General features: G+C 61.6%; 1 protein-coding gene across 1 annotated transcript in view; it reads right to left on the bottom strand.

Annotated features, from left to right (window-relative positions):
* Nucleotides 1-15086, bottom strand: part of CFAP77 (cilia and flagella associated protein 77) — a 90654-nt gene that overhangs the window by 19502 nt on the left and 56066 nt on the right. Inside the window, exons 4-5 of the mRNA XM_037492962.2 lie at nt 901-1006; nt 444-545 (exon numbers count right to left, since the gene is read on the bottom strand). Coding sequence (XP_037348859.1) covers nt 444-545; nt 901-1006 — 208 coding nt within the window. The remainder of the gene's footprint in view (nt 1-443; nt 546-900; nt 1007-15086) is intronic.

The following is a 15086-nucleotide window of genomic DNA, read 5'->3' on the forward strand; positions in this document are numbered from 1 at the left end:
GCCCAGGCTTGGCGGGCGAAGATCGCCTGCCCTTACATCAGCTCCCACCCGCCCCCCTCCCGGGATGCCACCCTGGGGGCTCAGCACCGTGCAGGGTTCTTGTGCCCCAAGTCCCCAGTGAGGATGTGGGCATCCACGCTCCGTCTGTGGGGGCGGGTTCGACCTGCCAGTGTCCACGCTGGGACCCCAAGCCCAGCTGAGCCCCACCAGCATCGGCCGCGTTTCCCGCCTGCGAGCCAGCAGCAGCCCCCAAGAGTGAGGCATCGGGGAGATCTCGCAAGCGGAGCTCTGTGCGGCACTGGGAGCAGCGAGGATGCTGGCGGCGGCCGTCTCTGTTGCCACATTGGTCGGAGGCTAGAAGCCCGCAGAGCTCCCCGTCTTAGCGCACAGGCCGGGTACAGGCCACTGGCCCCGGGAGGGAGGCCCGGGGAGGTGACACTGACCTTCTGGAAGTGCGGCATGTGCCAGAGGGCGTCCAGCTTCACAGGCGGCTTGTACTTCCTCAGCTGGCTGCTCCGGGTGTCGTACAGCTTCCCCAGGACCACCTGTAGCCGGGGGGTGGGGGCAGAGGCCACCGGTCCATTACCTGGCTGCCTGGAGGGCCCCGCGCTCTGCAGGGATGCTAGAGCAGGGTTGGGTGCTTGGTTTCAGGGGCAAGTCCTCGCCACAGCCGCTCTGGGGGCGAGGAAGGAGGACTGGGGGTTTCGGGGCTCCATTCAGGGCCCACGTGGTGTCTGCAGCTGGGACCCCAGACGCACAGAGCAAGCCCCGCTCCTCCTGCAGCGCGGGCCCCTGCCTCGACCCCACCCCCACCCCAGCCCCAGACAAATGTGCACAAACGTCAGCCCCCCCAACCCCCCAACCCCAACAACCCGCCCCCCGGGGTGGGCCCACGTTCACCTTCTGCTTTTTCTCCAGCTTAATGGCTTTCTGGGCGGCCTTCTGTTCCTGCACCCACAGCTGCTGGTACCGGTGCTGCAGCAGGTCAAAGAAGGGGGTGGACGGCCTGGAGGAGAGGCCCAGACCGGCCTTGAGGTCTCAGCAGGACCACCCCCTCCCGCGAGGGCACCTGCCTGCCGGCGGAGGCGCTAGCAAGTTGCTCTCCCAGGCCGTGCCAGGCCCTCTCCTGCCCAGTAGCACCGTGGAAGAAACACGGCCCTGGTGGGAGTCGGTCAACAAACGCTCACTGCTTGCTGACCCAGCGCTGCGCCCGGCCTCTGCCCAAATTCAGACAGGCTCCTCCAAGCTCCCTTCTCTCTGGGCCCCGTCCGTGAGCTCTGTCCTGGGCCCGTGCCCTCCAGTCCACCCCTGTCCTTGGCCCCTGGTCCCCTGGCCCGTCCTTAACAAGAAGCCCCGTGGGAATCGGGTGGCTGAGCCAGGGCCGCCCTCCACGCCTCCTCTGGGGTGTTTCCCACTGCCCCCTCGCTCTGCTCCCGCTGGAAAGGCCCTTGTGCCGCTCGGGAGCCAGCCTGCCCCACCTGGGGCCCTGCCCCTTGGGCGACGTCCCGAGGAAGCTGGACTTCACCGTCCTGAGTGCCAGCCCAGGCTCACGCGTGCTCACGCCCCCAGGGCGATTTGTCTGCCGCCGGCTGACGCCAAGTGACACCGGGTGACGCTCCACTGCGGGCAGGACCCAGAGCTGGCGCCAGAGTGCAGCCCTCCAGCCAGCCTGGCTGGTGCCGAGCAGGCCAAGCAGATAGGACAACCAGGCCGTGCGTGAAAGTGGGGCTCTGACTCCGGCAGGCGGCCCCCAGCTAGGAAGACGCTGCGGGTCTGCTTTGCAGCTTTGGCGGGGTGGGGTGCGGCCCTGGTCACCCCGGCTGCCGCGAGGAAGGCACGGGTAGCAGCCGGGCGGGATGTGAAGTGGCTGCAGCAGCCCCAGTGACTCGTTTCCTTTATTGTGGTCAGAGACGTAACATGCGGTGTACCCCGAGGTTGGTCTGGCCGTCGTGCTGGTGTGAAGCCACCAGGGTGTGTGTGCCACCACCAGATATTTTTTTTGGGGGAGAAAAAGCAAAGTAAACCCGAAGGCCGCCGAGCTCCTGGGCGGGCGGGAGCCGCCGCGGGGCTGAGCACCCCAGCGGCCGTCTGTGGACAGGAGGGCAGAGGAGCAGTGGGGCTGATGTCACTAAGGTCTCCGCGGCCACGTCCGCAGGTCTCCAGTGACGTCTCAGCGATGCAGTAAAGGATTCCGGGTTTCCATTTGAATTGAAATATGTTAGGGTTACAGAAAGGGGAAAAGAGAGTCAGCTCCTGGGTGGTTCCGGCCACACGCCGCGGGGCTGGTGCTGCCACGTGGGCACCAGGCTGCCTGCCCGACCTGCGGGAGAGGCGGGAGCCGGGGTGTGGGCCGCGCCCCCAGGATGCCCCTGCCGGGTTCCGGCTGGACAAGTGACCCATTTTCTGTGGACAGAAGATGCCAGAGAGAAAGGAGGGTGAGGATGACCCAGATTAACACCCGTCAGCCAGGGCGGTGCGTGGCCCCCGGTCAGACCCTGTTCAGGCAAAGCCGCCGCGCGGACGTGTTTGGGGACGAGTGTGGACAGTGAGCGCTGGCTGCGCTCCGGGGCCGTCCAGCTGCTGCTGCTGGTGGCGTCGTGTGTGCTGATGCCCTGTGGTTGTCTCGCTCTCTTAGAGAGACACATGCAAGTGTCTGTGTGTGAAATCATGTTTTCAGAATTAGAATTTGCTTTAAAAAACGCCATAGAAAATAAAACAGCAGGATGAAATCGAGGGATGTGGCAAGGGCGGAGGGAAGCAGCGGGCGTGGGCCCCCCACAACTCCCCCATCTCTCTGGGGTGTCCATTCCTGGGGTGCCCGAGCCCCACCCCCAGAGGGGGGAGAGGGAGAAGCATTTCTAGCGTGTCTAGGAAGTGGGCGTGGTGCGGGGTGTGCTGGGCTGCGGGGCGGTCCCCAAAGACATGCATCCGCCCGTCGGGGCCTGCGCGTGCGGCTCTGCTCAGGGGAGGGCTCAGCGGACACGTCACGTTGCAGGCCCCACAGAAGGGAACTAGTGCTGCAGATGCTGCTAGGGTGAGCCCCGAGCCAGCTCAGGACCAGCGTCCTCCTCAGTGACCCGCAGGCCGCGCTGAGGGAAGGGGCGGTGGGGACAGGCAGAGGCCACCACAGGCCAAGGACTGCCCGGCGCCCTGAGGTCAGGGGGAGCACGGCCACCGACGCCTTGACCGCCACGTGTGGCCCCTGGGGCTGTAACATTCCTGTTGTTTGGCGCCACCAGCTCTGCGGGCAGTGTCACGGCAGCCCCCGGAGGCACATAACGGGGGTTCCTCAGCCCTCGCTTTGGGAGACAACTTAGGAACTGCTGTGCAGCTGGGTGCCGCCCCGAGCAGGTCCCGTGACGGGAGAGCAGTGGCTTCCAGCTGAAGGGGCCAAGCAGCATGTGCACTCAGACCCAGGAGCTCGCGCCGGCTCGTGCTGCTTGGGGCTGGAGCAGCCCGCAGTGCCCACTCCAGCCCACGCACAGGCTCATGACCTCTGAGATCCCTGGGCTCTTAGCGCCCTGCAGACCCAGGGTATCCCAGCCGGCCTGTCTGAACAGATGTGTGCAGATGTGTAGGGTCGGGGGGCCCGCCGCTTTATCCCATTTTCAGAAATCCAACTGCCACGGGAGAGTTCAGGTTGACCCCGTGAACCTTTCACAGACACGGGAATGAGGAAACAGGGGGATTGTGAAGAGAAGCGACCCCCAAGGCCGTGCACCCAAGGGCCCGAGACTGCAAACCGCAAGCCTCTGGCTTTGTGTTTGATTTGGTCTGCACTGCGGTCTTGAAAGACTGAAACCATCGTCAACACTGGAAAATTGGGAAATTTTTTAAAAAATTTAAATTTTTTTTTAAAAATTAAAAAAAAAACAAAACACCTGCTTCCCAGATTGCCTCCACAATGTGTGAGTTCTAATCAGCTGGATCTGCTTTCCTAGATAACAGCACTATGTTGGTGCCCTTTAGCCCCAGTCCTCTCCCTTCCCTGTTGCCCTTTCCTGGGCTCGCTCCACTCCTGCGCTCCACCCATGTGGGATTTTGTAGCCCCAGAGCTGGATGCAGAGCCGGAGCGGGCCCTAAATATTCATGCACACACCCCTGCCTGAGCGCTGGTGCGTCGCCCCTCCCCCCGCCTGCTCACAGGCCTCCTGGGACCAGCCTGAGCAGCGGCTGTTTGGGGGCTTTGAAGCACCACTTGTGCCGGGAGGCCCCTTTACAGAGCAGCCTGTGGTGCGTCTTCAAACCGTGGATCTTTGTTTCTGGTTGCTCTACCCCTGTGGTGACTTTTATTACTTAATTATCACACGCACCATGCTTCTGAGCAGCCTAATTTATAGCCACGCGTTCTAACGACACTAGATGCGTAATCTCTCAATATCTACCCCAAGAGGCCGTTCACCGCGGCAAAGCTACCTTCCCGGCAGCCCCCGCCACACGCCACACCGCCTGGGACCCGCCCTCCCGGCCGCTGCGGCCGTGGCTGACCGTTTGTGCGCTGGTGGCCACACTGCTTATTATCTGGAGAGCGGCAGGGAGGGGCAGCCAGGCTGGTGAACCTTGCGGTCCCGGGGCCCGGCGGGCCAGCGGGCATCCTGTGGCCTGCCCACTTGTGCTGTGGCTCATTCACCGGGGCGAGTTGATGGAGAGGCTTGTCCCTTGGGCGAAACCCAAAACCTAAACTGGATCCCATCACCCCTCCATGGTCTCCCGCCGCTTAGGCTAAGTCTAGACCCTTGCAGCGCCCACAAAGCCCTTCTGTCTCCCCCCGACACCCGCCCTCCCAGCCTTCTTGTCCACCTGGAAACTTCTCCCCTCAGAACACCTGTGGCTTTTCCTGAGCCTGCAGGTTTCCGCTGCCGGTCCCTGCCCGGAGCCGGTGCCTTGCCGGCCCTCCCTCGCGCGCCCCCTCCGAGGCGGGGACGGTGGACACCACGGGGCAGGGGTGGGGGTGTCCAGCGGGGACTGGCGCCGTGCTGCTCCGGTGATTGTTGTTGTTGGAAAGAAGACGGGACGGAGGCAGAAAGGAAGCCTGGGCAGGGTGCGAGGGGCTGTGCTTAAGCCCGGGTGTCGGAGACTGGGCTGTGTGACCGGCCCGAGGGGCAGCCTGATGGAAATGGCAGGTCAACTGTCTTTCAACGACGTCACTGGCAACACAGCGTCCTCCCGCAAGCCCTTCTCCACCGAAATCTCACCCTGGGGGCGCGAGCTAAATTGATCGCAGATTTCAACACAAAACTGTAACCCTTTTAGGAGAAAAGCTTTGTCTAGACGATGACTTCTTAGATTTGCCGTCAGAAGCGTGGCCGCCGAGACAGAGGACAGACAGGCCGGGCTCCTCCACACAGAGTGTTTGCTCTTTGAAAGAGGCTCTTTACAAGATGAAGCGCAAACCGCAGACGGGGGACGCTCGCAGCCTCGCAGCCGGCAACGCACTCGCATCTCGAGCATCAAGGAACTCTCAGATGCAACGGTGAGAAACAAACAAGCAAAGCGCACAACAGCTTGATTAGGGAACGGGCCAAAGGGGTGGAGAGACATGTGATCAAAGAAGGTAAGTCAGTCCCCGTGACAGTGGGCAGCGCCCCCGCCCCCGGCAGGAGGCCACCCAAGGCGGAGCACCCGTCGCCGGCCGCCCACCCGCACCGCAGACACAGGCCGCAGGCCGCGCCGGAGGCTGGCAAGGACACGGGAACCTGGCCTCATGCCCGCGGGCGGGGAGCTGCCGTGGTCCTAGCCAGCTGTGCCCTCCAGCCTGGGCGTGGGGGGGGCTCTATCACCCAGACTTATGACGACACCCCACTTTGTTGGCACAGTGAGGAAATGGCATTTCTCAGGACACCTGCCCTTTGTTACGTGACGAGTTCAACTGAACTTGGTGCATCAGGACTGTGGAATACGACTCAGCAATGAAAAGGGAAGGGCTGTTGACACCCATGTGAGCTGGACAGGCCTCAAGGTTGCTGGGCTTAATGAAAAAGGGCAGTCCCAGAAGGTCAGGTACTGTTTGATCCCATGTAGACAACATACCGGAATCTTCCAGGGATCAGGGAACGGTGTAGTGGGGAGAGGGTAGCCTGAGGGAGAACATGGAGGGGGCAGAACAGGCCTGGCCTTAGTTGCACCGCACAAATCTACACATGTGATAAGTTGCACAGCGCATGCACCCTCATGTGTGCACACGGGTGATGGAAAACTGGGAAACGAAAGACCGTGTTTGGCTCCAGCGTCCACTGTTAAATTCTGCTGCTGCGCTGTAGTTCAGCCCGATTTTATCACGGGGGGAATGTGAAGAGCACGCGGGAGCTCCCTGTACTCTGCTTTCCTGTGAAGCTACAGTTTTCCAAAGTAAAATATTTCTTAAATGCAATCAAGCAAGCTAGAGGAAAGACCAAAATAGTTTTGCACATTATGGTAAAATATTACGAAATTACCGTCATACAAAGAGGTAATCAAAGCCTGTGAAGCCAGAAATGCGGGGAAAACGGATCACTGTGGTGTGTGCCAGGTGATCAATTTTTCAAAGTGTGTTATTTTTCTGGCTCTCTGTGGCTTGTTAATGTCTTCAACTTGTCATTGGTTCTGATTCCTTTTCTATCCCAATTAGTTTTCAGTTTTGTGCCTGAATTTGTATTCATGATTTAGAATCTTTTTTCTGAAAGAGAGCCCCCAAACTAGAATTAACTCCAGGCCCCACAAAACCTGGGGTGGGGGTGGGGGGACAAGGGGACCAGGCCAGGGGACCTGGACCCATGAGCCTCCTCACCTCGCTGTCTACAGTCTTCCAGAACTTTCAATAAAAAGCCTCCCAGGTCATTTTATGATCCCCAAACAGAACCCCGGAGAATGTTACACAGGGTTCTCAGTCTCACAAGTGCACGTGAAAGGGCAGCAAGTGAGGTATTTCCAGCTCCGGGCCGGCATGAGTGTCTCACGGAAGGCCTTGGCCAACCTGGAGCCGGGGAGGCGGAGCAGAGCCACTTGGACAGAGGCTCAGCCCTGCCTCCCCGCTGAGCCTCCAGCCAGGGAAGAGGAGAGTCTGTCTGGGGCTGACAGCCCCGCTGGCCGGGCCATGGGAACTGCTGGTGTGATGCAGTCTCCTGTCCTGGAGAGGGCGAGAAGTCACAGAGCCCGAGGTGTCACGCGGGAGAGGGTGGGGGAGAGGTGTTCCGAAACCGGTGCCCACTTACTGTGTGTGTGGGCCCCTGGTGCTGTTGGTTATTAGTTAATGTTGCATGTCAGGCGTGCGGACTGACCTGGCGAGGCCCCGAGACGCCACCAAGAGCGGTAAGTCTCCGCTTACCATCGTCCATGGGTTCTTGGAAATGGGGCCTTGAATCCAGGTGTGCCCCAAAACCAGGTCCCTGAGGGATGTTTCCCTCCACTAAGCTCAGATTGTTTTTCTCACCGATGTTTTAACAAAGCGCCGTTGAAGAAAAAAGACATGATTGGAGGAGATGCCGTGTAAGAAAACGGCACACACACACCTGACACAGGTGCGGATACACCTGGCACAGGTGTGAATGGATGGGAAGAGATGGAAGGAAGCCGCCCCCCATAGTCCTGGGGGAGGGGGCAGACTCCCCCCAGGCTACATATGGAGTTTACACGCCTCTTTTGACACATAAAGAGCAATAACTCGAACACCAAGTCTGCGAGGTGGCTTGGCCGGGGCCACACGGCATGCTGGGGTGATGGTGGACTCGGGTGCCCGGCTGGGTGTCAGGATGCCACTGGCCTACCTCCCAGACCCTTGACCTCCCGACATGGGAGTTTGCCCACAGTATGCCCAGACAGGGAGCAGCCAGGTGCCAGGGGCAGGCCCTAGTTCTGTGACTCGGCACTCGCTCCTGTGTGCTTGGTAACCCCAAGGCCCCCGGTGGGCTGGGGGGCCCGCAGCTCTGTCCAGGTTTGTCGGGGTGGCCTCCCCGCTGCCCTGCCGTGCCCAGACGGTTGTTTCCTCTCTGCTACCCGGGACTTCTCCTGCGGCAGCTGCTCTGCCCGGTGAGACCGCGTGGTCCTGCCCCTGTGGACTCATCCTCGTCTCCGCCCCCCACCGTCGGCCGCCAGCTCCTCTGAAGGGCCCTTGCGCGGTTCTGAGTGATGTCGCCGAGTGCGCCCGTGATGGCGAGGCTGCCTCTGAGGACATGGGCGCGGGCCAGTCTCCCCATCACCTGGCAAGAGCCTCCTGGCAAGCTCCCACTGCCCCGCGGCCCTGCCAACAACAAACCGTGCCAACTCAGCTGATGACGGGGAGGGGGTGAGTGAGAGGAAAGCAGCTCCCACTCAGGGCAGGTCTGAGACAAACTTCAAATTAGTTCACTCCAACCCATCGCGGCCGCCCGGCGACGGACGCGCCAGGCCGGGGTTGGGCCCGGTGACAGCCCAGACGGCGGGGCGCGGCGGGAGGCAGGCCATCATCTGCGTCGCTCGGCCGGCGTGGGGCTGACAGCTCTGATTTGCGGTGGCTCCTCACTGCCAAAGAGCGCGGCGGATCCGGGCCGCTTTCATGGCGGTCTGTCTTCATCTTCGCTGCTCATTAAAACTTCGTGGAGCTGGAGAACTTGGCGGAAGAGAGGCGGCGGCAGGAACCTTCTGAGGGACTCTGGGTACACGTTTGTTGAAAGGTGTTTGAGAAGGAAGCCTTGGGTCTGACAAACCGGATTTTAGTGCGGCTCTCCGCTCGCAGCGGGCTGAAATAATTGGTCATCAGTGACTGCTAATTCGGTTTAGTAGCCAGAGGCAATTTTTTTCTTCCTGGAAAATCAATGACAGCGCGGAGGTCTGTTCGACGTGGTTCCGCTCCAGACGGGTCCTTATTTGGCGCTTGATGCTCCTTCCCGCAGAGACAGCTGTTTTGTTAAAATGAAATTAAAATCTGGCTCCCGGGTGCCAGCGGCCTGCGGCTCCCAGGGGGCAAGAAGGGCGGGGGCCTGGGGGTGGCCGGGCTCCTCCTGGCTGGATGCCTCGGGCCCTGCAGGGTCGACCTGGGGGCACGGAGAAGGCTGGAGAAGGCTGGAGGGTGGTTCTGAATCAGAGCCGAGCCTACAAGGGACACGTGGTGGGGGGCTCGCACCCCCCTTTTGCTGGAGGTGGCCCCCGCACCCGCCGCTACCCAGCACTGGAGCTTCGAGCAGGCTCACCCCTCTGGACGTCGAGGCCCAGGGGCCTCCACGGGCTCCTCGCCTGAGCCTGTGGCGTTGCATTTCTTTCTTCTCCTTTTTTATTGAGTCCATCTGTGGTTTTCTCTGCATGCACCTGCGAGCGAAGTCCTACGTGCTTGTCTTCCTCCATCGGCCTCTCTCACCGTGCGTGACGCCCTCTGGGCCCATCTGCGTCCTCGCAAAGGGCGGGATTTCCTGTCTTATCAGTGATGACCCCGCTTGCCTGGGAGGTTTGGAGGCCGGGGAGACATACCCCGCACGGCCAGGGGCTGGGGCTGGGGCCTCGGCCTCCTGGCTCCAGGGAGAACTCCCCTCCCGCTGCCTGCGTCTCCGCTGGGAAGGGAGGAGGAAGGGGGTGTGTGGAAGAGGAGCACCCAGAGGCGGGCACTCTCAGGGCCACAGGAGCCAACACCGCCCTTGAGTGGGGGCCACGGCCTCTCCTCCCGCACTCCACGGTGAGTCTCCTCTTCAGGATGCCTGGGGTCACCCAGAGGGTGCATTGGAAATGGAGGTGCCTGGACCCAGCCCCCGTCACCCGCCACAAGGCGCCCAGATGGAGGCCCTGGCACCTGCAATCCCACCAACGGATTGACCCTTTGGGGTCACAGCGCTGAGTATTTTCCAAGCCAAATCCTCCAACCTGGTGGCCACAGCCCCTCTGATGGGGGCAGCTGGTGGGTCAGCCTGGCCCCCAGGGGGCCGCTGTGGCCCATCATTTGCCTCCCTCCAGCCCAGCTTTCTCTTAATTGCTCCCCTTTAGCCAGAGGGGTTCTCTGGGGAGGTGGTGTAATTTTTGTAATTGTTTGTGGCCCAGATGAAAGCCAGTGGCGGGGGTGGGGGGGTGGGGAGGCAGTGCTTGGTTAGCAGAGCTCCGGACTTCTACAGGTTGTTTGCAATTTGTTGACATTTTTCACAAGGGCAGATTCAATTAGCAGCTCCTGACCGTGCCCAGCAGCGGGCTGGCCCCCGGGGAGCCTCCAGCCCCAGCGCCGCTGTGGACACTGGGCTCTCCCGGCAGCTGCTGCATGCGCCGCCCCCTGCACGGCTGGCTGGGCTGAAGCCTTCTGGAGAGAAAGGCTCAAGGGGGCCGAGGGGACTTGGCTGAGGATGCTTTGTCCTTTGGACCCCCCCCCCGAATCTACAGGGTAGGGGATCTCAGCACCCCAGGAACAGGTGGGTGTCCCTGCCGGGAGGCAGCAGACATAATAGAGAGTGCACAGGGGCAACTAGGGTTGGCGGGCACACACCAGCCAGCAGCCTGCTTGCTCGGGGTCCTGGACCTGGAGGACTCCCGGGGCGCCTTGCTGTTATGGAGAGACTAGAAGCCGCACGGGTGCCAGCGGGAGGACCAGAGACGCCACGTGGGCGATGCAGATGGGCACTGGGTGCGGGCGAACGGGAGAGGTGGGGACGAGCAAGTAGGCACGGGGCCTCCCTGGCCTGGGCAGTGCCCGCTGCTGGACCGCGTTAGCCGCGCAGCCAGAAGGGGACGCGGCGTGGGGCGTGTTCCGGCCTCTGGACGGCCCTGGGGACAGGGCGGTGGGGTTGGGAGCGGTGTCCGCCACACTTCGCTTCTTCACTAGGAATTTCGGGGTGACGGGGTCGGCGCGCCGGCCTGATGTGATGTTGGTCAGTTCCAGGCGGCGGGTCCGTGGGGAAGCACCTGAACTTCTCTGCGTGTTTGGGGGTTTCCCAGTAAATACCCGCAAGGGACGGCCAGAAACACCCGCTCCCCGGCAGCAGTCACGCCTGTCATCCTGGCTGATTGGGATGTTTGAGGTTACGAGCCACTCTCGTGCTTTTCGCGCAAACGTGTCAGGCACAGGGGCCAGACTCGGGGGCCGGCCCTCTGGGGAGATCGTACTTCCAAAGAGCGTTTTCTCAAAACCCAGCGACGCCTACGATTCGGGGCTTCCTGACTGGGCTGGGTGCTTTGGTGATCGTAGAGGGTGAGCAGTGGGTGGCCCTGAACAGATGCGTCCTGGGTCACACCTCCACCCCCGTGAAGGATGCGCGCTCGGGAAGGAGGCTCCGCCGGCCATGGGGGGCCTTGAGACCCGCTCTCCCGGGCCACCCCATCAAGACAACACACGTCTTTCCGAGGCACAAAAGGGGAGACTCAGGCGCGTGAGGAAGAGGCTGTGACCCGAGACGAGGGTGATGAGGCCACAGCGAGGCCTGCCTGGGGCCACGAGCACTGAAGAGGCGGGGAGGGGTCCCCTCGAGCCTGGGAGGGCGGGTGACCGGGACACCTTGATTTGGGACTCTTGTCCTCCGGATTATGAGCGAGTAAGTGCCTTGTGTTTAATCCACCAAGTGTGCAGCCGTTTGTCCCAGAAGCGCCGGGAGAAGCAGAACGGGAGCCGGGCGGGCAGGTCTGCTCCGGGGACCGCCGGCGCCCACGAGGGCCGCCAGGACGGGCGTTGGCGGCGTCCGCTCCTTGAGGGACGGGCCTTCGGAGAAGTCGTGTTGTTCGACATTGTTTCATTACGAGGATGAGGGAAGCCAAGTGTTCCCAGAGGGGGCCGCTGTCCACGGGGTCGGCCCCCACGTCTCCTGGGCTCCCTCCAGGGACTCCCCTCCCGGAGGTGCGCACACAGGGCCTGGCGCATCCCCGCCGCCCCAGTCCGCGGGAGCGTGGGTGCCGTGCCCCTGCCCTGTGGGGCGTCCTGACGGGTGATCCCGCCTGTGCCCGGAGCGACCAGCAGAGCCCCAACCCTGACCGGGGGTGAGTGGATTGGAAAATGAACGTGGAACCCACAGGACGGTTTCCCATTAGAAGCTGGAGACCTTCCTTGAAAAGTGTGGTGATGTCTCTGTGGCCAGAAATTCGCCCTAGAACTCAGCCCTTGTTTGTGTCGAACAGCCCGGGGAGAGGTGGCTCCCTTCTGTGTCGTTTGGCTCAAAGTCGCTCTCCAGGAGGCGCCACCCTCCCCCGCGCCCCACCCCAGGCACAAGGCAGGCGCTGCCCCTGCCCGCCCCCTCTGCCCGCCCAGAGGCCTCTCGCGGTTGTATCCTTTATCTCCCCATCCCAAGCACCTGGCATCACGCCCAGGCCCTGCGGACACTGGGCAGCAGAGCCCAGGATGGCGGTGCCCGATGTGGCCTTTGCATCCAGCCCAGCACGACCACTTTCTGGCCACATGCTTGTGCGCAAGCGTGTCTGGGTCTCGGTTTCCTCCTCTGTAAATTGGGGGTGAGAGTTGCCACCCAGCGCTCATGCCACCCAGCTTCCCGGTTCTGGCCCCAGGGAAGAAGAAGCGTCTGCTGCTGGTGTCGTCGTTGATCGAAGGGACGGTGGGCGCCGGGTGTCGGGCAGCAAAGGCCAGCCCCCTCCAGCTGGCCTGGCCCCCATCAGCTCAGGGGCTGAGCCGGGCCCTGCCTCCAGCTCTCTCTGGGCTGGGCACAAAAGGCTCATTCTGGCAATTATTTCGCTCGTGGTTGCTGCATGGCTGTGGGAACCGGGGGGCTGGGTGCTGGAGGCTTCAGGACCTGGGTGCTGGGAGGCTTTGGGGCCTGGGTGCTGGTTGTTGCGAGGCACCCAGGGTGCTGGCTGGCCCCAGCCAGTGCCAGCTCTTCTGAGCTCCGTGTCACGGGAGCCGCAGTGGCACTGCAGGGCAGAGCCAGCTGCACCCCACATCCCTCTGGTGTGTAGAGACTGGAGGCTGCAGAGGCAGGAGGAAGGCTCCAAGCCCACTCCCCACATTTTACCCCCATATGGGCAGGGCCCAGCTCTGGAAAATCAAAAGCAGAGCCGCAGCCTGTGGATGTGGCTGGGAGGCCCCGAGGGGAAGCAGGAGCGGCCTCGTTAGCGCTGACCCTGGCACCCAGCCGCTCCTGATGGATGGGGTTCGGGCGGGACAGGCCCCGGGGGAGCGGCGGCTCTATCCATTATGGGCCCATCAGCGCGGCCCTGAGTCCTCGCTGCTCCCAGAGCCGCGAGCCTCGGCCGGGAATAAATCTCTGTCTGGGCCGCAGGAGAGCGGAGAGGGGGAGAAAAGCAAAACATGAAAAATGTCTCCTTTCTGGCTCTGACAACAAAGCCGCCCAGGAGGAAGGAGCAAGCGGGAGTTTGGGGAGTTGGGATGGGGGTAGGGGGGCAGGAGCAGCCCGCTGGGGGTCCCAGAGAGGCTGGGCTTGCTAGGAAGGGCAGAGGACGGGGCCCTTCCCCGGCGTCCCGCAGACACATCTTCCAGCTTTTAAGCAACTCTAGATCCAGATCCGAGGAAGCAGCCTGGCTCGGAGGAGGGGAGACAGACCTGGGGTCCCCGACTACAGCAGGGGAGCCCCGGCTGGCCAGGGAGGTGCAGGTCTGGGATGCAGCTGGTCAGCAGGGGGTCCTGGAGCTTCCTCTTCTCACCGGTAATCTCTTGCTAAGGGTCGTCATCTCTCCATGCCTCGCTGCTGTTGGTGGCTGTAGCTAGTGTTTGCTGCTGCCTGGTCTGGTAGCCAGGACCCTCCTGGACGGGGCTCAGGATGAGAAATGACTTCTGTGCCAGAGCCCGGCTCTGCTGGGAGTGTGCAGCCTGAGGATCCCAGCAGGAGGACGTGCCGAAATCCTGGCCCCTGGGCAAGTGAACCCCTGAGCCTCCAGCTCCCCATCTGTAGAAAGGGCTGGTAGGGCCTGCTCGGTACAGTCGTGAGGGTTTAATGAGATGGTGCAGGCAAGGTGTTCAATATGTACCTGTCGGCCGCTTAGTGAGGGCTCTCGAAGCTGGCCAGGACGACTGCCCTCCAGATGCACACACTAGCCCTCATTTTGTCCTCTGAAGCCCCTGAGAGCAAAGCCCCTCAATTGTCCTCATAGCAGGGCTTCATTTCTCATCCAGCTTGGCAACCTCACCTCTTACCATGTTCTTTCTACATGTGGTCTCCCCCACCCCACCGGCCAGTCTCCTGTTTATGGCTCTTCCCCTGGAGGTGTGTTGTCCCATGTATTTTTTTTAAGGATTTATTTATTTACGCATATAAGAGCTGGGGGGTGAGAGGATCCACCAGAAACAGAGTGGGGAACAGAACAGGCAGATTGATCAAAGTACACTACTGAGGGGAGCAGCGGGCGAGACAGGAGAGGTCTGCTGCGCCATGTGGGTTGCTCCCTGGCCGGCCGGGAATCGAACTTGTGCTGCAGAAGCTGCGGATTGCTTCATAGTGCAGTGCTTAACCCCTTGCGCTGGCAGGGAGGCCCCTGTCCCATGTATTTTTAACTTGATGTGACAAGTAAGGCTTGAGCATCAGAATAGAACAGAAAGGTCACCTCCTTTGTTCTGGACTTGCTACTTCTATTAATGTGGTCAGGAAACACATCTACTCTTTGAGGCACCGTGTTGCTGATTCACAGCATCAAGCAGGAGAGAACACAGCAGAGTTTGCTCGGTGACCCAGGACTCTTCTTTAGGACTCAAATTGACCGAGTCTTCGCTTTCAATAACTCTGTCTCAAACTCTTAACAGGCCCTGGACCACACTTCTGCTCAGCAAATATTTATTTATTTATTTTTTAAAGATTTATTTATACATGCACTGGGTACAGTCAGAAGCGCGGGAGGGTGAGAGAATTCACCAGAGCCAGAGCGGGGAGCAGAGCAGGCAGAAGGACCGAAGGACACTGCTGAGGGGAGCAGCGGGCGGCAGGAGAGGTCTGCGCGCCATGTGGGACCCTCCTCTGGGGGGCGGGGAGCAGCCGGGGATCGAACCGGCGCTGCAGAGGCCGCGGGCAGCTTCACAACCCAGCGCTCAACTGCTGCGCCACCGGGGAGGCCCTCAGCAAATATTTATTGAGTGCCTACCGTGTGCCAGCCTATGATGGTATAGTTATGGGCAAAAAGAACACAGGCCTGCCCACCAGGAGTGTCCAGCGGGGAGAGCTGGCATCGGGCAGAGCGCTCTGTAGCTGCCGCTGGGGCAGTGCTAGGGGGCAGAG

This window comes from Talpa occidentalis, unplaced genomic scaffold (genome assembly GCF_014898055.3).
Source record: "Talpa occidentalis isolate TD23 unplaced genomic scaffold, MPIMG_talOcc4v2.1 talOcc4.7, whole genome shotgun sequence".
Taxonomy (NCBI): Eukaryota; Metazoa; Chordata; class Mammalia; order Eulipotyphla; family Talpidae; genus Talpa; species Talpa occidentalis.